Raw genomic sequence first — 26,531 nt, 5'->3', positions numbered from 1 at the left:
CCATCACACACAGTACACAGGCATCATATCACATGTATTAGCACAGTCTCCTCGGGTCGCTTAGTCCCATGGCATTGGGAGTAACGGCCCATACACACTGGGTGATTTTGAGCTGAAAGCAGCTCAGTTTTACCATGTGTGTTCGGCCCGGCAACGAGCAGTGACCACTAATGCACACTCCCGCATCATCTTTGGCTCAGCCACTCATCTGCTGGTATGACCAGCAGATGAGTTGTGGGGTGGACGGCTTTCTGTAGCGTCCTGCTATGGAAACCTCTCCACCCCTGGGAAAATCGCTTAGACGGACGAAAATCACATTTACTGGTAAAAAATAATAATAATACATTTCAACCTGGTGAAATTAAAAAATAAAGTCAGCAGAAAACTGGAATTTGGATCTCCAACATCTGCGCCCAATGGTGCATATACAGCGGAAGCCACGCGGTTATTGAAGAAAAAAATCCTGAAGTCTCTATTTCTGGAAACAGAGTTGTTACATTATTAATTTTGCTCCTCTTCTGGTATTTACTGTGCAAGCAGAGCAATAGGTCCAAGTTCCTCAAACAAAAATAAATAAATATATATACACAATAATTAAAAGAAATAGATTTCCCTGCGGGGGAGCGAGAAGGATTTGGAGCAATATTGTGCTAGCCAAGAGTCCGCTCTCAGAAGGCCTCTCTCATGTTACCTATTACAGTCACAATATTTGACTTACTGTGTTAGTTGGATCTTCTTGTAATATCCTGTCATAGATCTGGATAGCATCGTCATACCTGTTCCAAAAAAAGGGAAAGTGAAAACCACTTACGGAAAATGAGTTCCAGAAAATATACATAGCGCTAAACAAACCCAACGAGTCAGCACAAAAAAAATAAAATAATAATCAGTTTGCCAGAAGGAGACTTATAAAGCTTTCATTCGGACGTTACGGCGCGGTGCACTGTGCATTATACAACACTTCCCATTATACCGCGGGTACGTTACTTGGTTCGGAGAAAGAGGGAAAATTAACTTTGGGTGAGATCAGAAAGTGAGAGATTTGGTAAGAAATCTCCAGGGTTTTTTTAAAGCGGCAATCATTTAAACGGCATAATCAAACCGGTTTTGCCGTGTAAATGATTGCCGCTTTAAAAAACTGGAGATTTCTTACCGAATCTCTCATGCTGCTTTCACACCGCGAAACCTGCTCAGACCAGGTATTTAAAACGGGTCAGAGCAAGTTTAACCCCTTTCACACCGCATGTAAATACCTGGTCTAAAGCAGGTTTGCGGTGTGAAAGCAATACTGTAAAAGCTGTAATGCAGCCTTTCTACCCTACACACCCCCCCCCCCCAGCCTTTCCCACCACCACCCCCCGGACAGGCACCCCCCTCCCCCCTCGGAGGCAGCGGGACATCCACATCGGGCTCACGCAGCCCGCTGCCCGCACTCGGCTGCTGGAGGTAGCAGCCACGGCCGCCCCGCTCCGGTACCTGCAGGCTGACGGGGCAGACAGCCGCCCGTCCCCGCTCACCTCCAGCAGTAGCAGCGGCTCCTCCACTCTCGCCCCGGACACTTGTCCGAGAGATGCGGGTGATGCTGCTAGGGATCCTGCACGACCAGAGGCGCTGGGTGTACTACAGGGCAGCTGTGAGAACTACTAGTTCCTACTCCCTGTAGGGACCTCGCCACTAATATAATATAGACTGCAGGGACCCTCTGCCCCCAGCGCGATCATTCCCTTCCCTGCGCTGTGGCAGGGGGGAGGGAATACCGTTTAAGACCCGTTCTAGACACCAAATAAACGGGTCTGAAACGGGTAGGACCCTCCTTTTTTACCGTTTCCAAAAACCGTTTTTTGGGAAACGATAAAATCACTCTGCACCTTTCAAACAGCAAACCGTTATATTGCCGTTTTTTTACCGTTTCAAAACGGTAATCGTTTTGAAACGGTAAAAAAACGGCAATATAACGGTTACTATGTGCGGTCTGAAAGGGGCATCACTTTCTGAATCTCTCATTCTATGGAATTTCACCTTTTATTTCGAAATAAGAGTTTTAGGGGCGTATTCAGTAAATGATAAAACTTGTTACCCATGACAAGTGGTGCTCCACCCAATCAGCTCCCATCTATCATTTTTTAAACACATGACTGTGAGGGGCATAAGTACGGAACTCAGTTCCCGGGGGGTTCTAGGGAGACCTTGCTTGGCCCCAATTCCAGCGGCACCAATAAGCGCTCCCATCCCAGCGTAATCTATTGTGCTGCACTCACACCTCAATCTCCAGATTTATAATGAAGTGTATTCTGAGCACACACACGACCGCTACACACATATAAGAATATCCATATAACAAAATAAGCATCTGGATCAGTGAAACCCATTTATCTTGGACACATTGCTGAGTTGTCTCCTTTTGCAGAAGTCGTTATGACAGAACGCGCCTCAGCAGCCATAACCAGGCCAATTACAGCGCTCCCTGGAAGGGGAAACCCACGAGACACGATTAAGAAGAATGAGGATTTTCATAACCCACATCTGCAGCGTGCCTGCCACGGATTATCTTACCTCTCCATAGCCTCGAAGCGCATGCCAGTCAGCTTCTTCACCCTGTGGCTGCCAGGAAACTGCCTCCGTAATTCTTGTAGACAAGACTGCAAACAAAGAGAGTGGGCACCCATCAATGAGCAACGTTACGGCCAGAGCGGCTGCTGCTTACAGAGGGGACAAACTAACAGCTGTGACATACAATGAGCAACGTTACGGCTAGAGAAGCTGCTGCTTACAGAGGGGAGACACTAACAGCTGTGTCATAGAATGAGTAACGTTACAGGCAGAGCAGCTGCTGCTTACAGAGGGGAGACACTAACAGCTGTGTCATAGAATGAGCAACGTTACAGGCAGAGCAGCTGCTGCTTACAGAGGGGAGACACTAACAGCTGTGTCATAGAATGAGCAACGTTACAGGCAGAGCAGCTGCTGCTTACAGAGGGGAGACACTAACAGCTGTGTCATAGAATGAGCAACGTTACAGGCAGAGCAGATGCTGCTTACAGAGGGGACAAACTAACAGCTGTGACATACAATGAGCAACGTTACGGCTAGAGAAGCTGCTGCTTACAGAGGGGAGACACTAACAGCTGTGACATAGAATGAACAATGTTACAGGCAGAACGGCTGCTGCTTACAGAGGGGAGACACTAACAGCTGTGACAGACTGAGCAACGTTACAGGCAGAGCGGCTGCTGCTTACAGAGGGGAGACACTGACAGCTGTGACATAATGAGCAACGTTACAGCCAGAGCAGCTGCTGCTTACAGAGGGGAGACACTAACAGATGTGACAGACTGAGCAATGTTACAGGCAGAGCGGCTGCTGCTAACAGAGGGGAGACACTAACAGCTGTGACATAGAATGAGCAACGTTACAGCCAGAGCGGCTGCTGCTTACAGAGGGGAGACACTAACAGCTGTGACATAATGAGCAACGTTACAGCCAGAGCGGCTGCTGCTTACAGAGGGGAGACACTAACAGCTGTGACATAATGAGCAACGTTACAGCCAGAGCAGCTGCTGCTTACAGAGGGGACAAACTAACAGCTGTGACATACACTGAGCAACGTTACAAGCAGAGCGGCTGCTGCTTACAGAGGGGAGACACTAACAGCTGTGACATACAATGAGCAATGTTACAGGCAGAGCGGCTGCTGCTTACAGAGGGGAGACACTAACAGCTGTGAAATAATGAGCAACGTTACAGCCAGAGCGGCTGCTGCTTACAGAGGGGAGACACTAACAGCTGTGAAATAATGAGCAACGTTACAGGCAGAGCGGCTGCTGCTTACAGAGGGGAGACACTAACAGCTGTGAAATAATGAGCAACGTTACAGGCAGAGCGGCTGCTGCTTACAGAGGGGAGACACTAACAGCTGTACCCCTATTCTACTCTACTCCCGTTTTAGGTGATTATGTGCAAATAAGAAGCCATAGGTTTTTAGGGCGGCTGCTAAAATGCTGAATATACCAAACTGTGCAACTGAATGCAATGCAGATGGCACCAGCCATTGGGGCAGATGAACTAAGCCTGGTGAAGAGATAAAGTGGAAGGAGATAATGCACCAGACAATCACCTGTGTTTGAAAAATGACAGTTGGGAGATGATTGGCTCGAACATTATCTCCATCCACTTTATCTCTTCTCCAGGCTTAATACATCTGCCCAATTGTATCTTACGGGTATGAGTCATAGGGTTGACTGTACGACGTTACAGACTGTGTGCCGTGGAATGAAATGATTTCCTCTAAGGGTACTTTGGGTCGGGTGGCACAGAGCGGTCACTTGATAAATAATATTACTTACTATTGCTACATCGTCCCGTCCGCAGTCTAAGGCCGCGATCATCACCTGCTCGTGGACAATCCATACTGCACAACAACAAGAACGTAAAAGCATTGAAGAAAATAAATCAATACAACTAAAGAAATAACACCGACATCTGTGTCATTAAACCTTTAGGCAGGTGGTCCTCCAACTACACCACCCACAACGCGGCTTATAGCAAAACTGCTGCAGGACATGCTGGGATGTTTAGTTCCACAGCATTTGGAAGACACGTATTAAATACCCCTGGCAAATGAGTACAATTGGTAGGTTTAGAAACACCAATGGCTTTCTATCATATAGGGAATTTGTAATTTATATTTTTTAATATTTTAACCTTCAACAAAGAATTCAGCGAGTGTGGAAACCGCACGATATTATCCGCACAGTATACTGCAAGCATAGGTCAGGGTACAAGTCAGACGGAGAACAAAGGAAAGACAGCAGGAACATGCAGCGAATACACGGAGAAGGAACGGTAAAGCGTTGGAAAGTCACAAAGAATCAAGGACTTGGCATAGAGGAAATCAAGTCCGAGATCAAGTGGGATCTAGAGTATTAGAGTAAGCAGGGAAAATATTCAGCCGAGGCGAGCAAGAGAGCCCTTATCGGTCATCCGCATCGAGGTATATAGTCAGGAATGACTACAATGTCAGGCGGTTCACACACTGTGCTTTGATTTCTTTTAGAATGAAAGAGCTCTACGATAAGGATTTAAGTCCACGGCAAACAGTGCGCGACAAAAGACACAGCAAGAAAAAAAATTCTGGAATTCTTGGATATTCCTTCCCGACTCGCTCATACTTTTAAAAATGTTGTTTAACTTTGAGTTAGGGAGGGGAGGAGGGGGGAGAGCACGAACGGACTAAATCCCACTCTACAGGGAGCACAACAAGGGTGGTCTCCAATAATTCAACTAGGGCTATGGCAATAGAGCAGGTTGTGGTGAGACGAAAATCCAGCTCATTGTTATTATCTGACCAATTGGTGGAGAACCAACTGGATTTGGTCACATGGGTTTTCTGCCTGGGAAGCGGTCTTCCCAATCTGCCTCTTCTTCCTGTAGGTGACCAAACTGGGACCCAATACAATGGATCCGCCAGTATTACAGTCTATTGCAGACTAGATAGGTGTGCTGGCGTTGCGACACCTATCCACCGCAAAGAGCGACAGTTACACCCAAAAAACTTACATGGGTTTGAAGCAGTGAAAGGTTGGACAAAGGAGCTCAAACCTCAAGCCTGGTGGACTGCAGATCAGAGCTTCAGAGGCTTTTTGGTTGGAGTGCGTTCTACTGTAAGCTGTGGACTCCGATCCTCCGTCTCTATACTGCAGCTGCGCTCCTGCTCCAGACTTTACGCTCTATGCGTTGCCACTCTCAGCCCACACCTGATGCTACACCGCTAGTTGACCTCATAGTGCGCTGCAATGTACAGTAGCAAGACGCTAACATGCAAATCGGAAAGTGGTCAAGGAACCTCATTTCGGTGGAGAAGCTAAAAAAGCATCTAAACGCAGTGAGCTTAGTCCCAACACATGGTCAGTACCCCGGGCAGGGCTACTTCTTATTTATTTAGCAATTTCTAGAAGATATCAGATACAATCTGATTGGTTGCTATGTGTAATATCCCATCCTCCACAGAATCCCCATCTTAGTAAATAACCCCCTACTACCTTGCTGTATTCTCTATTTTCATTTCAGTATAGAGAGACAAAGTGAATAGGTATCCGGATAACACAAATGGAGCCGAGCTCATCTCTAGCGCCGGTACTGCGAATCGGCCCGTCTCGGTGCGCCGCTCGCTGGGACAGGGACACGCAAGAAGCTCACATGCTCCTGCGTCCATTGTCGTGAATTGGGACGGGCAAGCTCAAGTGAGAGAGGCTCCATCTGTAGGTCAACAATCAACGAGCACTGATAAAAGGCCAACCCAAGCAAAAGGCCGGCATGCTAATGGTTGACGCACAAAAATGTCGACATGGGGTTTTCCACACATTTGTCTACGTGGACTACAATTTGGAACGGTGAAGCAGTAGTGGAGCCAGTCACCATGTCAGGGAATGCACTATACTAAATCGGGGTCCACGTCGACACTGACACCCAAAAAAAGGCGAAACTGTCGACCTTTTCATGTGTTGACCTATTGCTTGTGTCTACCGTTTGTCTATGTCTACCAGTAGCATGTCCAACTTTTTCCACGTCAACCTTGCGCCTGTCGACAATTCATGGTCGACCTAGACAATTCCAACACTACTATACACATTCAAGTGAGTGAGTGAGTGTAAAATGTGTGTCCGGAAGGAATCAGTAGAAGAAAAGACCCCGGATCTGCCTCCAGCAGCCGCCGCTCACCTATAAATCAGGATTTGCCGGCCGTGTCCTCATCTACAAAGCGCAGCGACGTGTTTTCCTTTGCAATCGCTTGAGAATGAAAAAAAGCACTCGCGCTGCCAAAGTTCTCAGCTCTGACAGATAAATGAGCTTTTGCTATTGGAACTCTGTTTAATATTGTTTAAAGGTACCAAATAACAGAGCGCTGCCAGAGTGGGTCGGATTTCCTACGAGTTAGGTGACCGTTTCCTGCAATGTTGTTCTTGGAAGGTCTGCGGCTCACAGGGGACCTAATTATCAGCCGTATGCAAGGGGTACCCGGGCGAGAGACGGGACTCATAACCAGAGCTGCAAGGCCACGCTGAGTGATGACAGCCCGGACGGCCAATACAAAGCTGGTCTCTCTCTGCCAAGGAGATCTGGGGCAGGCCTCTCACAGCAAACACATTACGATTAAAGCTCACAGCAAAGGACAGTCCTGGACACAGTGGGCGCCTCCATTCTCACTCTGCACAAGGGATGTTCATGAAATGTCTACACAAGAAGCCTGCCGCACATGTCCTAGATACACGTAAAACACAATTCCAGGCTTATCAGAATCATGGCCTAAGTGTATTCAAGGAGCCACGGTCTCTTTTCCATAAAGAAAGTTGTTTTCAGCAAGATAAGTACTCCAATTAAATAAGGGGAACGTACATGGGTGTAAACACATGTGGCCCATTTTAAGTCTCTTCCAAAAAAACTTCCCAAAAAATAAATTAAAAAAAGACGACTCCCACTATACCTGCAAGATTAAAAACATTTGCCCCACCCAAAAAGCACCCCGATATGCCTGTCCCATACCTTGTACCTCAATTTCTATAATTTCGCACTTTTTTCTCCCCAAAAATGACATGTCATTATTGGCCAATTCAAAATAAATAAAAAAAATGACTGGTTTTTCAGCAGCCAATTGTATATTTACTTATGTATTATGTCCTTTACGCACGCACATGCACAGAAATCACTAACCACTAGCGATTTCGGCACTGAATCAAGCCCACAGCGCGGCGCTCTACAAATAAATGATGACATACACGCACACACATATACAGAGACAGAATTTAGCCGACGATAAAAGCGTCATTCTTTTTTTTGTACTTGGAATCCTATGCGGCCTTAGACCGTAATGAGAAACACAGCCTTTATTACAGCATGTACAGCCCAGGGCCGCTCACCACCACTGCTCTATATAAACTTCTCATGACACCAGTTGAAAGACTAGGGAGCCCCGCGGGATATTACAGCAGGGCAGGTGTGTTCATAACACCAGCGCGGAAAGTCACGGACACGCAGCAATAAACTTACTATCGTCCCCGAGTTTGGACGAGTGCTCATTTAACAGCTCTTCACCGACTTCCACGATTTGCTCGCTGTTCCTGTAGTTTTCCTCCCGCCAAGTTTTCATTTTGTCGCGCATTTCTGCAACACCGAGAATGACAAACGTGCACATTATAAAGAGGCCAGCGTTAGAAACTGTGCACATTATTGTACGACAAAGGTTTATTAAACATATTATTAGATGACTTACAATGCAACAATGTGGCCCTCCAGCTGTTGTGAAACTACACATCCCAGCATGCCTTGCCAAAGTTTTAGCATTCCCTAAAAGCAAAACTGTGGCAGGTCATGATGGGACTTGTAGTTTCACAACAGCTGGAGGGCCGCAGTGTGGACATGCCTAGATGGTCGGAGCTTGGGAATTTACAAATAGATATAATTGGATGTAGATAAAGAACTCAGCCAATCAGCTTCTAGCTGCTAGTGACACCCATCTCCAGCACAGTCCCCTGGTCACACATAGCTACACCCGTCTCCAGCACAGTCCCCTGGTCACACATAGCTACACCCGTCTCCAGCACAGTCCCCTGGTCCCACATAGCGACACCCGTCTCCAGCACAGTCCCCTGGTCACACATAGCGACACCCGTCTCCAGCACAGTCCCCTGGTCCCACATAGCGACACCCGTCTCCAGCACAGTCCCCTGGTCCCACATAGCGACACCCGTCTCCAGCACAGTCCCCTGGTCACACATAGCGACACCCGTTTCCAGCACAGTCTCCTGGTTCCACATAGCGACACCGGTTTCCAGCACAGTCCCCTGGTCACACATAGCTACACCCGTCTCCAGCACAGTCCCCTGGTCACACACAGCGACACCCGTCTCCAGCACAGTCCCCTGGTCCCACATAGCGCCACCCGTCTCCAGCACAGTCCCCTGGTCACACATAGCTACACCCGTCTCCAGCACAGTCCCCTGGTCACACATAGCTACACCCGTCTCCAGCACAGTCCCCTGGTCACACACAGCTACACCCGTCTCCAGCACAGTCCAGCATTCCCTAAAAGCAAAACTGTGGCAGGTCATGATGGGACTTGTAGTTTCACAACAGCTGGAGGGCCGCAGCGTGGACATGCCTAGATGGTCGGAGCTTGGGAATTTACAAATAGATATAATTGGATGGAGATAAAGAACTCAGCCAATCAGCTTCTAGCTGCTAGTGACACCCATCTCCAGCACAGTCCCCTGGTCACACATAGCGACACCCGTCTCCAGCACAGTCCCCTGGTCCCACATAGCGACACCCGTCTCCAGCACAGTCCCATGGTCACACATAGCGACACCCGTCTCCAGCACAGTCCCCTGGTCCCACATAGCGACACCCGCCTCCAGCACAGTCCCCTGGTCCCACATAGCGACACCCGTCTCCAGCACAGTCCCATGGTCACACATAGCGACACCCGTCTCCAGCACAGTCCCCTGGTCCCACATAGCGACACCCGCCTCCAGCACAGTCCCCTGGTCCCACATAGCGACACCCGTCTCCAGCACAGTCCCCTGGTCCCACATAGCGACACCCGTCTCCAGCACAGTCCCCTGGTCACACATTTCTACACCCGTCTCCAGCACAGTCCCCTGGTCCCACATAGCGACACCCGTCTCCAGCACAGTCCCCTGGTCCCACATAGCGACACCCATCTCCAGCACAGTCCCCTGGTCACACATAGCGACACCCGTCTCCAGCACAGTCCCCTGGTCACACATAGCTACACCCGTCTCCAGCACAGTCCCCTGGTCACACATAGCGACACCCGTCTCCAGCACAGTCCCCTGGTCACACATAGCTACACCCCTCTCCAGCACAGTTCCCTGGTCACACATAGCGACACCCGTCTCTAGCACAGTCCCCTGGTCACACATAGCTACACCCGTCTCCAGCACAGTCCCCTGGTCCCACATAGCGACACCCGTCTCCAGCACAGTCCCCTGGTCCCACATAGCGCCACCCGTCTCCAGCACAGTCCCCTGGTCACACATAGCTACACCCGTCTCCAGCACAGTCCCCTGGTCCCACATAGCGACACCCGTCTCCAGCACAGTCCCCTGGTCCCACATAGCGACACCCGTCTCCAGCACAGTCCCCTGGTCCCACATAGCGACACCCGTCTCAAACACAGTCCCCTGGTCACACATATCTACACCCGTCTCCAACACAGTCCCCTGGTCACACATATCTACACCGTCTCCAGCACAGTCCCCTGGTCACACATAGCTACACCCGTCTCCAGCACAGTTCCCTGGTCACACATAGCTACACCCGTCTCCAGCACAGTCCCCTGGTCACACATAGCTACACCCGTCTCCAGCACAGTCCCCTGGTCACACACAGCTACACCCGTCTCCAGCACAGTCCCCTGGTCACACACAGCTACACCCGTCTCCAGCACAGTCCCCTGGTCACACACAGCTACACCCGTCTCCAGCACAGTCCCCTGGTCACACACAGCTACACCCGTCTCCAGCACAGTCCCCTGGTCACACATATCTACACCCGTCTCCAGCACAGTCCCCTGGTCACACATAGCTACACCCGTCTCCAGCACAGTCCCCTGATCACACATAGCGACACCCGTCTCCAGCACAGTCCCCTGGTCACACATAGCGACACCCGTCTCCAGCACTGTCCCCTGGTCACACATAGCTACACCCGTCTCCAGCACAGTTCCCTGATCACACATAGCTACACACGTCTCCAGCACAGTCCCCTGGTCACACATAGCTACACACGTCTCCAGCACAGTCCCCTGGTCACACATAGCTACACCCGTCTCCAGCACAGTCCCCTGGTCACACATAGCTACACCCGTCTCCAGCACAGTCCCCTGGTCACACATAGCTACACCCGTCTCCAGCACAGTTCCCTGGTCACACATAGCTACACCCGTCTCCAGCACAGTCCCCTGGTCACACATAGCTACACCCGTCTCCAGCACAGTCCCCTGGTCACACATAACTACACCCGTCTCCAACACAGTCCCCTGGTCACACATAGCTACACCCGTCTCCAGCACAGTCCCCTGGTCACACATAACTACACCCGTCTCCAACACAGTCCCCTGGTCACACATAGCGACACCCGTCTCCAGCACAGTCCCCTGGTCACACATACCTACACCCGTCTCCAGCACAGTTCCCTGGTCACACATATCTACACCCGTCTCCAACACAGTCCCCTGGTCACACATATCTACTCCGTCTCCAGCACAGTCCCCTGGTCACACATATCTACACCCGTCTCCAGCACAGTCCCCTGGTCACACATAGCTACACCCGTCTCCAGCACAGTCCCCTGGTCACACATAGCTACACCCGTCTCCAGCACAGTCCCCTGGTCACACATAGCGACACCCGTCTCCAACACAGTCCCCTGGTCCCACATAGCTACACCCGTCTCCAGCACAGTCCCCTGGTCACACATAGCTACACCTGTCTCCAGCACAGTCCCCTGGTCACACATAGCTACACCCGTCTCCAGCACAGTCCCCTGGTCACACATAGCTACACCCGTCTCCAGCACAGTCCCCTGGTCACACATAGCTACACCCGTCTCCAGCACAGTCCCCTGGTCACACACAGCTACACCCGTCTCCAGCACAGTCCCCTGGTCACACACAGCTACACCCGTCTCCAGCACAGTCCCCTGGTCACACATAGCTACACCCGTCTCCAGCACAGTCCCCTGGTCACACATAACTACACCCGTCTCCAACACAGTCCCCTGGTCACACATAGCTACACCCGTCTCCAGCACAGTTCCCTGGTCACACATATCAACACCCGTCTCCAACACAGTCCCCTGGTCACACATATCTACACCCGTCTCCAGCACAGACCCCTGGTCACACATAGCGACACCCGTCTCCAGCACAGTCCCCTGGTCACACATAGCTACACCCGTCTCCAGCACAGTCCCCTGGTCACACACAGCTACACCCATCTCCAGCACAGTCCCCTGATCACTAACAAACATTGCCCTGGCAGAATTGGTATCCAGGTGATAAGTAGACACCATATAGTCAACATACATGAGGTTGACAGGTGAAAGGTCGACATGCATTAAGTTTGACGGATTCAAAAGATCGATAAAAGTTTGGCGTTTTGGGTTTTGTTAATATGCTTTCTAACTTTTTGCTTGATTTACAATCCACGCCGGCTGTGACTGGGATTAGCGACCTATGACCATGACAGGATGATGATCTTAAGGTACTCATTTTACTACAATACATTCAGCCCTGTGTGTGAACCAGGCACCCTGGCAATATTTAACGAGCCCTGTGTGACAGTCTACGAACCTCGACGTGAACATTCTCCTGCGAATCAGAGCGATGTATAATTACACAGATATGTGCAGAGAAATAACATAACATGAACTCGGATGAATTCACCGCGCTCAGAGCAAGGAACGCACCACAATGAAGCGGGACGATCAGCAAGAACCAGACCTATTCTTACTAAAATACAACGGAGTAGAGAGAAAAAAATATTTTCCATTGCGCCGTACGGTAGAACACCAGACTAAGAAACCCGACAAGAATTCCGCTTGCCAGAAGCAATCTCAGATCTCTCATAAAACTGTCACTTTTTTTTTGAACATTCAGAATCTTTTTTTTTATTTTATTTGTTAAATCAGCCCAAAACCAGCCTTGGGTAGTATTTCCGTCAGACAGCGGAGAACAAGTGCTTCCTGGCATGCAGATCCTTGGAAACCGTACTAGAACAGTATCAGCGAGCATGGACACATCAGAAACCTAGCAAAGTCCAAACACACAGAAAAACAGCAGGCGGCCAAGGCGTCCTGCCTACACATAGCTTGGCGCCGGCCGCAGTCCCCACACCAGTATAAACGATCGCAGGAAGAGGTTAGGCTAGAACGCCGCAGCCATCGCTTCTAGCGTTTCAACACCCAAATGTGGGATTAGCAATTCTGGTAATTCCGTAAGAACGAAAGCCATTTAAAGAGCGTTATTTCTCTAAGGAGCCAAGCTGGAGAATAATATGTTCTTCTGACACTTTGTATTAGGCAGTGTAGTTCGCTCTCTGCGTGCCTGTCTTGTAGCACACGCGCGCGGGGCTGGAAAAGGGAGACAGGCTGCATAGAAGACCAGGACAGTTGTGGCCCCGGGGCTTGGGAACTGATCGCTGCTCTGCTAAATTGCGGAACCCAGCGCTCAGTTATACGCCGCCCCGCCAGGGAGATATCCCGCCCCGCGCAACCCTGCGAATTGCTTAACCAAGGCTTGCAATAATTAGCTGGATCGGCAATTTGCACAAATCCATACGCAAGCCTATCACCATCGAATTATTTTACCAGTGTGTGTGTGGTCCATGCGTAGCCCAGGGCTTACTCGGCGGCTGCCATAGACACAGGCTGATCGGGGGCGGAGCTGAAACCACATGACTACTTATCAAAAGCATGGACACGCCTATGTTTTCCCTGACACTCCAATGCTGGCTTACTGTCAATCAACTTGCGTACGGCCAGCAATAAAAAAAAAACAGCAGAGTTTTATTGCAGGACAGATCGCGCACGCGTACTATGGCACCGAACGATTGCGCAGTCTGTCGGATAATCGTCAAGCTTTTGAATTTGCAGCCATGCGACCAAGTCTGAACTCTGGAGTAAGGTCCTTACTCCAGAGCAGGTTTAATTAACCGGGTTTTGCCGGCGGTTTAAACGGACCGTTTAACACGGCACTAGGTATAAATGTTAAACATGCGCCAATAAGCATTTCTTTCCATCGCCGTTTAAAAATGAACAGACCACCGCTGCCCAATGACGAGAGCCCGCTTCTTAGTAATGCTGTCTGACCTTTCATGAAAAAAACAACATCCTGCTACTTCCCTGGGTAATACTACAGCCGGCAGTATTAACTGGAATCCTGCTCCCAAGAACCACCTGTTGCTTGCAAACTCTAGAACAGAGGTACCAGAAATACAGAAGATCGTGTCAAGACTCCCAGGGAGCTGCAGCAGAGGTAGGGGGGCATGAGAATAAAAAAATAAAAAAACAGATTGGGCGGCTGTTGACTGGCCACTCTCGGTGAATCAGCCGCCAGCCTTTTGAAAGTTTGTTTAATTTTTTTTATCTGCTGCTGCGCACTGCTGCCCGCATTTGCACATTCATACTTTCCAACTGTCCCGCTTCCGGGAACGATGCGGTTTTTGCCAGTTGGGAGCCCCCCCATCACCCGGTACATAGACGCTGTGCGCAACTTCTATTCCCGCAAGCAGAGGGGCTGGGGGCTCGCCATTTTTTTTGGTGCACGCTAATGTTCCTCAATGCCTGGATTCAAAGTTGTGAGGTAGGCACATAGGTGTGAACACCTACGGAATCAGACCCAATATATCTTGGATGCTAAAAAGCACCGGTAATGTGCCGCGGATGGCTCCGTCCGATAGATTTTATGTGCAGGCGGTTCAATCTCTAGGGTCTGACCTGATGCGCACGGGACTGTGCATCCGGTCGGATGGGATTTTAAACACATCCGATTTATCAGCCCGATCCGTCAGAATGGGGTCAAAACGGACCAAAAGTCTATGTCAGGCTCAAACTCAAAAATGCTAGACCAGGGTTTAACCTACAGGTCAGGCCCATCAGAACGGTTAAATTAAATAAAATCGTCCAGCAAAAATGATTTACCCAGTGCATACTTACGCAGGGAAGTGTGGGAGACGATTATTGGGGTACCATAACACTGTTGGTTCCCATTATCTGTTCAAACTATATGAAACATGGTCAAAATGTCCATACATGAAATCACTGACATTTATTTTATTGAATTAACTTTTTTGAACATTTTTCTTTTTATAAAAAAAAAAAAAAACCTCACATGAAGGCTTTACTTGGTAATGTTAAGTTATCAGACCATAATAAGTTTCTCTTTGGAGAGGACAATTTTTACAAATGAGCTGGGAGCGGGAATATCATCGCTAACTGCAGACAGTACTTAGAACTGTATTAAAAGCCGTATTTTCTTTCACAAGGACAGACTGGGATGATGTTCCACGCAGAAAATGTACTGCTCCCAGACTTCCTTTTGGACACTGTTGCTTCACGACAGCTATTTAACCTGGCTCCGAGCTTGTTTTATCTGGTCGCGAATATTCCACCTCGTTTGTGGAAAAAAATCGGATCCTTTTTCTCTGCTCCTCTGAAAGGTGGTTAAAGGCTGAGGGATCCTCTGTGAGGCGTAAAGCTTTATAGATTGTGATGTGGAGAGTGACAGCTTAATATAGCTCACCTGTTACCGTAGCGCATCTTGGCGCTGGCCGATCACCAATACGCCAACAGATGTTATAGAACATACAAAGACAGCCGTGTTTCGTCAGTGCAGTGTCCAGACTAACATTTCTGACAGTTTGTCTTACGGTATTTAGTGAAGGAGGCTTCTCACACCGCTATGGGCCAGGGGAGGAGGCACCGCGCACCACTACGGGCCAGGGGAGGAGGCACCGTGCACCACTACGGGCCAGGGAAGGAGGAACCGTGCACCACTACGGGCCAGGGAAGGAGGAACCGTGCACCACTACGGGCCAGGGAAGGAGGCACCGTGCACCACTACAGGCCAGGGAAGGAGGAACCGTGCACCACTACGGGCCAGGGAAGGAGGCACCGTGCACCACTACGGGCCAGGGAAGGAGGCACAGTGCACCACTACGGGCCAGGGAAGGAGGCACCGCTATGGGCCAGGGAAGGAAGCTCCTCGCACAGCGACGGCCAGGAAACCAGTCACCGCTACAGGCCAGGAAACAAAGCACTTCCCACCGTTATGGACCAGGGAAGGAGGCACCGCTACGGGCCAGAAAACAAAGCACTTCCCACCGCTACTGTCCAGGGAAGGAGGCACCGCTATGGGCCAGAAAACAAAGCACTTCCCACCGCTACTGTCCAGGGAAGGAGGCACCGCTACGGGCCAGAAAACAAAGCACTTCCCACCGCTACTGTCCAGGGAAGGAGGCACCGCTACGGGCCAGAAAACAAAGCACTTCCCACCGCTACTGTCCAGGGAAGGAGGCACTGCTACGGGACAGGAAACTAAGCACTTCCCATCGCCACGGGCCAGAAAAGGAGGCACCGCTAGAAAAGGAGGCTCCTCGCAATGCTGCAGGCCACGAAATGAGGCACCGCTACGGGCCAGGGAAGGAGGGTCCTCACACCGCTACGGGACAGGAAACCTGGCACCGCTACGGGACAGGAAACAAGATACTTCCCACCACTACTGTCCAGGGAAGGAGGCTCCTCCCACCACTACTGGCCAGGAAATGAGGCACTTCCCACCACTACTGTCCAGGGAAGGAGGCTCCTCCCACCACTACGGGCCAGGAAATGAGGCACTTCCCGCCACTACTGTCCAGGGAAGGAGGCACCGCTACGGGCCAGAAAATGAGGCACTTCCCACCACTACTGTCCAGGGAAGGAGGCACCGCTACGGGCCAGAAAATGAGGCACTTCCCACCACTACTGTCCAGGGAAGGAGGCTGCTCACACCGCTACGGGCCAGGAAACCAGGCACTTCCCACCACTACTGATCAGGGAAGGAGGCACCACTATGGGCCAGGAAAGGAGGCTCCTTACACCGCTACAGGCCAGGAAATGAGGCACTTCCCACCACTATTGTCCAGGGAAGGAGGCACCGAGCGGCACTACGGGCCAGGGAAGGAGGCACTGTGAACTACTACAAGGGTACTTTGATACCCTTGTAGGGCAACAGTTTCTAGGTCAACACTGACTAAACGTCGATGTGGCGAAGGCCAACATGGGTTTTTTTACAATATATTTTCTGTCACTTACGGCGTTTTTGGACCTGACCTGTGCATGCTCTGTGTGCGAGCCGTGGCGGCGAACAGAGTGTTTGCCGGGCGCTCGCACACTTTCCTGCTTCTATTGGCTGCTGCCTAGGGAGGAAGCCATGGAGCAATGATATGCATATGCATGGTTCCCTGGTGTACAAGAGGGGCCCAGAGGTATAAATATGAATATGTGTTTTAATAAGAGTGTGTGAACAGCCCATGCACTAGCAGGAGCTACTGATGAACATCCTGTGACCTCACCAAGCTGCCAGCAAGCAGTATATTGGCTCTGAACAATCACATGATCACAGTGTTGTAGAAACTCGATGTAGGCCGAGTCTGACATTCTAGCCTATGTGGAACTACAAATAACAGCAAGGACTGCCAGAGTTTGATCATGTCACGACAGCATGACTGTGGCAGGAGTGGTACACTTTGTCTACAACTTAATGCATTACAGGCAGAGACGATTCCGGATCAAAAATGTCTACAGTGTCTAGATGGACCAAACGGTCGATAAAAAGGCCAAGTGACAAATGGTCGAAATGCACAAAGTTGACCTTGACGCAAGGGGACTGTCAACGTGCATTCTTCAGGGGTTTTTTTGTGTTCATGTCCACATATGAACCCCCAATTATTGTAGCGCTTCACAAGCAATACTTCCAACCACACTTCGCGGCTCCAAGATCGCGGCCGACGGGACCCAGCATTGGAAGGTGCATACACAGTTGGGTATGCCGTCCATGGCCCTCACTAACATGGGCGTAAGTTCATCTAAGTTGCCCGGAGGCAAGAGTGTGTTTTCTCCTCCCCGTTCCCCCCTCTTTCTGACAAAATCCTTCTTAGATGGACACAACCATGTGCACTGCAGGTGGGGTAGATGCTACTTGTGCAGAGAGAATTAGATTTGGGTGGGGTTTTACTTCAAAGTGAGATCTATATTGCAGTGTAAAAATAAAGCAGCCAGTATTTACTCTGCACAGAAACAAAATAACTCACCCAAATCTAATTCTCTCTGCACCTGTTACATCCGCCCCACCTGCAGTGCACATGGTTTTGTCCATCTAAGAAGGATTTTGTCAGAAAGAGTGAACTAGAATAAGGCCCATAGTGCATACACACCGGACAATATGAACGCTTTGTCGCTCCAAACCGTTAGAATAGGCCAAATCATTCAAAGCTCGTCCAGCTTTAGATTTCCCAAACATTGTGTTCTAATCAGCAAGTGCAATGGCCATTGGTACTGTATATAAACATAGAAATTGACGGCAGATCTGCTAGTGTTCCCATTAAGCTGTTTTAGCGGGGCGCTGTGCCCTGCCCGATTTTTAAAGGGCAAAATGCGCCCTGTCCCTCTGGCAGCGCCCCGTTAAAACAGCCTGCCTCCGACCCCTCTGGTGTGACCGGGGAAGCCCAGCGCCGCTGTAGATAGTGATGCCCGTCGCTTTCCCGCCAGTGTAGAGCCTTCGGGGTGGCCGGGCCCGCCCCCTTCAGTGACACCGGTAGCCGGGCCCGCCCCTTTTCTTGACAGCAGCAACCGGGCCCGGCCATTTTCGTCACAGCGCGGCCCGGGACCGCTCAAAACAGTGACATCGGTGAGCCCAGTCCGCCCCCCTTACGAAGCCCCCATGCAGAGGCGCCCTGTCCGCCCTAGAAGGAACACTAATCTGCTGTATACCAGCAGATATGAATGCCGGTATAGTTTATAATGCTACTCTTTCTCCCGTTACGTTTATTTCCTTTTAACTGTTAAAAAACACTATTTGCGGGTACGCCAGGTTCCATGTATGTCCCCAAATGCGTGAACCCTGCAAATGTGGCTTACCTTCCCAGGTCACATCATACATGTCTGACACCTTGGCCATATTCTTCTCTGAAAGACAGAAAATATATATATATTTGGTCATATTGTATAACGCAGGTCAAACAGTTTGCTACATCCAGTTTATTACTAGCAGATGTTGCTCTCATCTCCCACCCAACCACTTATTAAGCTAGTACTGAGGGCTGAAGGTGCATACACACTGGGCGTTCTAGCGTGTATGCACAGCGCTGATTGCTGAAGTCGCTGGGCTGAAAATCGCTCAATGCATACACACGATTCCCCCACTGCCCAGGGATTTTCACCGCTGTGAACGGCTTTTCAAAGCAGGATGTTATGGAAGCCGTTCAGTCTCCTGGTAATACCAGCAGACAAATGGCAGCCACTGGCGAAGATACGGGAGTGCGCATCAGCAATCACTGCCAATCACTGCCAGGCGGTACACACTGGGCGGTTTTTGAGCTGAAAGCAGCTCAAACAACAAAACTGATCGCTTTTGGCTTAAAATTGCCCAGTGTGTATGGGCCTTTAGCTCCAATAGCACATCCCCACTGACTGCATGACATTCTGTGTACAAAAGTCCACAACACCGTGCACACGTGATCACCTGCTGGAATAATTACGACCAGTGCAATGACAGGGACATACGTGTGTGGTGTACTTACAGCACATGATACAGTCCTGTGACAGCAGGGACATACGTGTGTGGTGTAGATACAGTCCTGTGATAGCAGAGACATACATGTGCGGTGTATGTACAGCACATGATACAGTCCTGTGAAACAGGGACATACGTGTGCGGTGTATGTACAGCACACGATACAGTCCTGTGACAGCAGGGACATATGTGTGCAGTGTATGTACAGCACATGATACAGTCCTGTGACAGCAGAGACATACGTGTGTGGTGTATGTACAGCACATGATACAGTCCTGTGACAGCAGGGACATACATGTGCGGTGTATGTACAGCACATGATACAGTCCTGTGACAGCAGGGACATACGTGTGTGGTGTAGATACAGTCCTGTGATAGCAGAGACATACATGTGCGGTGTATGTACAGCACATGATACAGTCCTGTGAAACAGGGACATACGTGTGCGGTGTATGTACAGCACACGATACAGTCCTGTGACAGCAGGGACATACGTGTGCAGTGTATGTACAGCACACGATACAGTCCTGTGACAGCAGGGACATACGTGTGCAGTGTATGTACAGCACATGATACAGTCCTGTGACAGCAGGGACATACGTGTGCAGTGTATGTACAGCACATGATACAGTCCTATGGCAGCAGGGACATACGTGTGCGGCGTATGTACAGCACATGATACAGTCCTGTGAAACAGGGACATACGTGTGCGGTGTATGTACAGCACACGATACAGTCCTGTGACAGCAGGGACATACGTGTGCAGTGTATGTACAGCACACGATACAGTCCTGTGACAGCAGGGACATACGTGTGCAGTGTATGTACAGCACATGATACAGTCCTGTGACAGCAGGGACATACGTGTGCAGTGTATGTACAGCACATGATACAGTCCTATGGCAGCAGGGACATACGTGTGCGGTGTATGTACAGCACATGATACAGCAGCGATCGCACAAGGCACGGAGCGGTTACCTGTAGGGGGGACAGCAGCTGCTCTTATTCTGCCGGTACCAGTCAGTCAGCGAAGGGCTGCTGGGAGCCCGGAAGTATCGACGGAGGAGTTTCCTCCCGCAACGGAGTCTGCGTGACGCGTCACGGCTGCCAGGAGCTGGGCGGGGCTCCGGAGGAGATGGGGCGGGGAGAACGGAGGACGGGCTGAGCCTGAGAGTGCAGATCAGGGTGGGCGGAGCTCCAGAGGAGATGGGAGCGGGGAGAAAAGGACGAGATGGGAGTGTAGATCAGGGTGGGCGGAGCTCCGGAGGAAATGGGGGCGTGGACGGGGTGAGAGTGTAGATCTGGATGGGCGGAGCTCCGAAGTAGAAGATGGAGACTCAAGGTGGCCATACATACGCAGATTTATCTGCAGATCCGTCTGGTTGGAACAAAAACAACATAGTTATGGATGAGAGCAAATGACAGTTGATCATTTGCTTGAAATGCTGGAAAACTGGCAAACTGTCACTCATCAATAACCATGTTTTTGTTCCAACCAGCCAGATCTGAAGATAAATCTTACTAGTGTATGGGCACCTTTAGAGCATGGTGGGGCGGGGCTGCGATGGAGGGTGGGGAGAGTGCGCTGGTGTGTGATGTAAGGCCCTTATTCTGCTCCGTTCGCACGGGGACCGATGTTTGGCGTATGGCCGTATGCACATGCGCTGCCAAATTTCTGTGCTTGTGCATACGCCAGGTGCGTGCGGCCACGGCAAACAGACTGTTCGCCGGGTGCACGCACGCCACGCACGTGGTGCGAAAGCGGTTAGTCACGCCCATGGAAATGCCCAGCGTTTTATGGGCGTTCCCATGGAAATCTTCCAGTGGGTTCCGGGGTCGGGCAGCTGACATCACCGGATACCTCAGAGTAACCTTGGATGTGCGTGGGCCTTCCACATCATTTCATGGTCGGCGACCATGAAATGATGTGGGTGTTGCACCGCAGCCTGTGAATGGATGTTTATGTTAAACACCCATTCGCAGCCTGTGCATACAAACGTGGCGTGAAAGGGGGGGGGCGTGTGTATCAGCATTTGCAGCCTTGCGATACAACCAGAATAACCCCCACTACAAAATTGTATCTGACACTGAAGTTGGATGCAATTTCCGCATCCGATATTTCCGGCGCCGTGAAACTGCACAAGTACCGTAATTTTTGCCGAGATAAATTGCATGAGGTATATCTTATGGTATTCAATTGTACCACAGATATTTCTGGTGGGTTGGATTATGGGGCTAGAGGAAATGCCGGTCAAACTTCCTGTGAAATATCGCATGCACAAAAAGCCCCCCTTTTTCCATCCGATTCCGATAAATCACAGGTGCAGACCGACAAATCATTACAAATGGTCGTAATCGTCCAAAATCGTTCTAGTGTACGGGGGCCTTTGATGGAAGGGTTGGGGCCGGCTCCCTCATGCTGTGGGGCAGCCTGCTAGGTAGGGATCAGCTGCTGGAATCTCTTCATGCCAGAAGACACCTACTGGTTCTTTGTTGGCCATCGCAACCGTCATCATCAGTCTTGGGGCCTGTGTGGTGTTCTAGCCGCAACCATGGGACCAGATGCACTAATCTTCAAAAGTGAAGTGGAGAGTGATCAACCACCAACCAATCAGCTCCCGTCTGACATTTTTCAAACCCAGCCTGTAACATGGCAGTTAGGAGCTGATTGGCTAGTTGTTTACCACTGTCCATTTTATAATTTTTTGAAGCTTAGTGCATCATATCCCTTGGCCGTAACTAAGGGGGCTTTAGTGGTGACGTCACAGTGTCGGTAATGCACCCCGGTGCGCCTGCATTTGTCTTGCACTGTGCCTGCGACCGCAGCCAGCAACGGTTGTAATGTTACACATCCGCTTGGAGTATAGGCACCCAGCAGCTTCATGTAACCACCTCGGCATGACTCCATGACATCACATGATTGGCGGCCTACACAGGGCGATATAAATATACTTACCTGGCACCTGTCGGGATTCCATCATTCAGGATTCCGGCATTGATATCTGACCGCAGGTCATCCATACTGTATGTTTCCCATTCAGAGTTGTTTGACGATGCAGCCGTGAGCACAGCCACTCCCCCGATAGTGGTTACTAATCTCCGCTGTCACGTTTCGCTCCACTGAGCGTTGGCATGTACAAGCGCTGAGACACTGACTTTCAGGCTTGTAGTTTAGCTACTCTCCTAAAATCCAACTGAGCACATGGCCTCTGAAGTGGCAGATTTGCAGTTGGGAATGCAGAAGTGTTCCCAGACATGCCAGCGACACCCCCATAAGACACCCTTGAAACAGCCCCTGCTGAACTTCCCAAACCCCCTCTAAAGTGTTAACGATGCCTTATACAATTGCACCCACCCAGTGAAATAACAATGGCACTGAAGCCCAAGCAGTGGCCTGGGAGAGCCGGCACTGTGGAGGTGCAGATTCCAAGGGTTGGGATCATTTGGTCTACAGCATGTTGGTTGACAAGCATTAGGTCGACATGGGGAAAGGTCGACAGGTCATTAGGTCGACACAAGCATTATGTTGACATAGTCTAGGTCGACAGTCAAAAGGTTGACATGGTGCTTTTCACTGTTTTCTTACTCGACGGTCGACACAGTCGACATGGACACAGTTTGAAGTGCACTGCATCCTCTCGCTTCGCTCGCAATGCATTGGGCACGGTGCCTCGCTGCGCTCAGCACACTATTTTATTCTCCCACCACGTCCTAGTGGATGGAAGGGCATGCAATACCACCTGTCGGGACATGTCGGCTCAAAAAAATAGTGAAAAACCCATGCCGACCTTTTAACTGTCGACCTAGACCATGTCGAGCTAATGACCCGTCAGCCTAAAGCCATGTCGACCGAGAATCATGTCGACCTAATGGTGTCGACCGTATCCCGATTCCAATGGGTCTGGCCACTGCTGAAAATGTCCCTCCAAAAATGGCCAAAGCCTTGGAGGAGACAGATTCTAGAGATCATACTGGATTAGGGTTGCCTACTATTCCAGTTCCTTGAGGATGGTGGGGCGGGGCTGCTGAAGGGATGGGAAATGGGTGGCGTGGGGGTGGAGCTATGAATGAATGTTTAATTTTGGGGGCATGGCCAGCGCAATCGCGACCTCGTGGCTACGTGTATTGCACAACGGTGGGTGAGGCTACAATGACGCGATTTGGGAAACGGACAGGATTCTGAGGGCTTGCTGAGGTCATGGGTTTGATTCACACCATTGCTCTAACTGTGCGGAGTTTGTATATTCTCCCCGTACTTGCGTTGGTTTCTTCCGGGTACTCCGGTTTCCTCCCACAATCCAAAAATATACCGGTAGATTAATTGGCTCCCTACAAAATTAACCCTAGAATGTCTGTGTGCGTGTACATGTGGTAGGGAATATAGATTGTAAGCTCCACTGGGGCAGGGACTGATGTGACTGTTCAACTATTCTCTGTAAAGCGCTGCATAATATGTGTGCGCTATATAAATAACTGGTAATAAATAATATACCTTGTACCTGCGATTCAAAACCCATGTCGACCTCGCGACCTGTCGACGGAAAGTCATGTTGACTGTTTCACCTGCACATTCTATATGTCGGTATTTTGACCTTGTCGGGATTTTAAATGTCGGGATTTTTACCTTGTCGGGATTTTGTCCTTGTCGGTATTATGACCCATTCGGGATTTTGACCCTGTCGGCATTTTGACCGTCGGGATTTCATACCGAATCCTATATCCACAGTGTGTTGGTGCCATAGATGGGACCCACATCCCCTTCATCGCCCCCCATGACAATACCACGGACTATTATATAAAAAATGGGTGGCATTCGAATATACTTCAGGCTGTTGTGGACCACCAATGCTGGTAAGTACATTTCCACTAATGAGTGTTTCATATTAATTTAATTTGCTTCTTTGTTTTATTTTTACAGATGTCTTTATAGGTTGTCCTGGACGGGCGCCACACCTGGAGAAAGGGTTACTTACCAGGCTACATGTGATATTGCCATTTCTATGCTGTCAGCTTTCCTTCTCTCCTATCCGGATATGGAGATTGGGGGGATAGCCTCCACTATCATAGTGGTTTTTTTTTAAATGATTTTATCAATATTAGATTATCTTTTTTGCTGATATATTCTATCCTTTTGTTTATGTGATCGCCAGTAAATTCTGCTTTATACGGATGTTCCTGATCCACAAGCTTTTATCCATTGCAAACATCGGTGGGCAGAGAAAGATACCACAATGTACACATAGGGCCTGTGCCTAGGGTGAGTCATCCTTCTAAAGCAGTGGTTCTCAATCGCGGTCCTCAAGCCTCCCACAAGGTTCACGTTTTCCAGGACACCCAGCAGATGCACAGCTGCACTCATTACTCACTGACACATTTTAAAAGGTCCACAGGTGGAGCTAATTATTTCAGTTGCGATTCTGTGAGGAGACATAGAAAACGTGCACTGTGTGGGGTGCTGAGGACCGATTTTGAGAACCAATGTTCTAAAGGGATAGCGGATTGGTGGTGGTGGTGACAATTTTTGGTGCGTGAACACAGACTGTGCTTACTTGGGACTTTTCATTTACCAGTGGTATAAACCCTTATAGGCATATAGATTATATCCTGATGGTCAGTTTTCCTCCTCTAGTCTATGAGAAAGACGATTGTCCTATCGGTCTATGAGGTCCACAGAGGGGGAAGATACTTACCAATACTTACCGGCAGGGCCGCCACTAGAAATGTTGGGGCCTGGGACTGACCTTCAGCCCCCCCCCCCCCCCCCCCCCCCGCACGAGCCGGCACCCCGCCTCCCTAACCCCAATTACTTATCAGTGGTGGTGTCGGCGGCGCGGCAGCATCTTCTCCTGGGACTCGGGGCTCGGAGCACTGAAGCGCCGAGCCCCTCTGTGTCCTAGGCTCGGAGCTCTGAAGGCTGCACTGTGCATTGTGCGAGCCTGGGCGCCGGGTGGGGGGCATTGGTGCGGGGGTTGGGGTTGGTGCCGTGCCACTGTGGGCAGCTGCCCGGGCCCCTCCAGAGGCTGGGGGCCCGGGACAGTTGTACCCCTGGCACCCCCCTGTCGGCGGCCCTGCTTACCGGTTAAAAGAAACCCTTGAATGTAGGGCTCTGACTTAGAGGGTGCTTCTGGTTGGTTTGCAAATGCAAACTCCTTCTTTAATGGATAAAACCATGCTGCACTGCAGGTGGGGCAGATGTAACCAGGGCTGTGGAGTCGGAGTCGAGGAGTCGGAGCAAATTTCGAGTACCTGGGGTCGGCAAACAATGCACCGACTCCAACTCCGACTCTGAAAATTATAATTAATGACTTCTCTACTGTAAGAATAAAGACCAATGCATGCAGTGCCTCACGTAACCGCAAAACGAACACGTTAAGTGACCGTGAAAAAGCATGCTTTTCATGTGCTTCACTATATGGCATGCAACGCACAATTCGGAGCACCAATACTTATAAATGTATTCTCCCTTGTAGTTTACAATTTATTTCCAACGTTCAATAAGGTTTTCAATACCTCGAAAAATTCATTCAACCAAGCTCTCCCATCATACGCACAACATCTTTTTACGCGGATGAAGATCTTGTTTCATGCGCGAGGTCGTTGGTTTACCTTGGCTAAGCCATTTCTTACGCTGGTTCATATTGATGTACAGGCACCATTTTTCGTCGCCAGTAACGATTCGGTAAAGAAATCGTTCCTTGTGTCCGTGAATTGAACGGTGACGAGCAAGCAAACCAGCGGACAAACATTGTGTTTGTCCTTTGCTTAAACTGTTCAATGAGTAGACTGTTGGCTTCCCAGCCTCTAGTTTCTGTAGTAATAATATGTATGTTGCCTTTCTTTCCTTCAAGGAATGTATCAAATACATTTGCATATTAATACAGAGGAGTCGGAGTCGGGGGCAGCCGTACGAGGAGTCGGGGTCGGAGTCGGACCATTTATCTACCGACTCCACAGCCCTGGATGTAACATGAGCAGAGAGAGTTAGATTTGTGCGCAGCGCTATGCAAAGCCGTCCCACGGATGAACAGCTTTCCCGGCGATGATGCTGCTCAAACTTGTTGGGCCTTTAGATTTGGGTGGGGTGTGTTCAAACTGAAATCTAAATTGCAGTGTAAGAATAAATCAGCCAGTATTTACCCTGCACAGAAAAAAAATAACTCACCCAAATCTAACTTTCTCTGCA

General features: G+C 50.0%; 1 protein-coding gene across 1 annotated transcript in view; it reads right to left on the bottom strand.

Annotated features, from left to right (window-relative positions):
• EMC2 (ER membrane protein complex subunit 2) overlaps positions 1–20,478 on the bottom strand; it is a 39,915-nt gene extending 19,437 nt beyond the window's left edge. The window contains exons 1-6 of the mRNA XM_083186698.1: positions 20,327–20,478; positions 18,694–18,741; positions 8,044–8,157; positions 4,344–4,408; positions 2,554–2,639; positions 719–776 (exon numbers count right to left, since the gene is read on the bottom strand). Coding sequence (XP_083042824.1) covers positions 719–776; positions 2,554–2,639; positions 4,344–4,408; positions 8,044–8,157; positions 18,694–18,733 — 363 coding nt within the window. The 5' untranslated portion in view covers positions 18,734–18,741; positions 20,327–20,478. The remainder of the gene's footprint in view (positions 1–718; positions 777–2,553; positions 2,640–4,343; positions 4,409–8,043; positions 8,158–18,693; positions 18,742–20,326) is intronic.
• Between the last annotated feature and the right edge of the window lie 6,053 nt (positions 20,479–26,531).

The sequence above is a fragment of the Crinia signifera genome, chromosome 5 (assembly GCF_055691185.1).
Source record: "Crinia signifera chromosome 5, ASM5569118v1, whole genome shotgun sequence".
Taxonomy (NCBI): Eukaryota; Metazoa; Chordata; class Amphibia; order Anura; family Myobatrachidae; genus Crinia; species Crinia signifera.
Note: the sequence above shows the minus strand (reverse complement) of the source record. Positions and strands in the feature narration are given on the sequence as shown.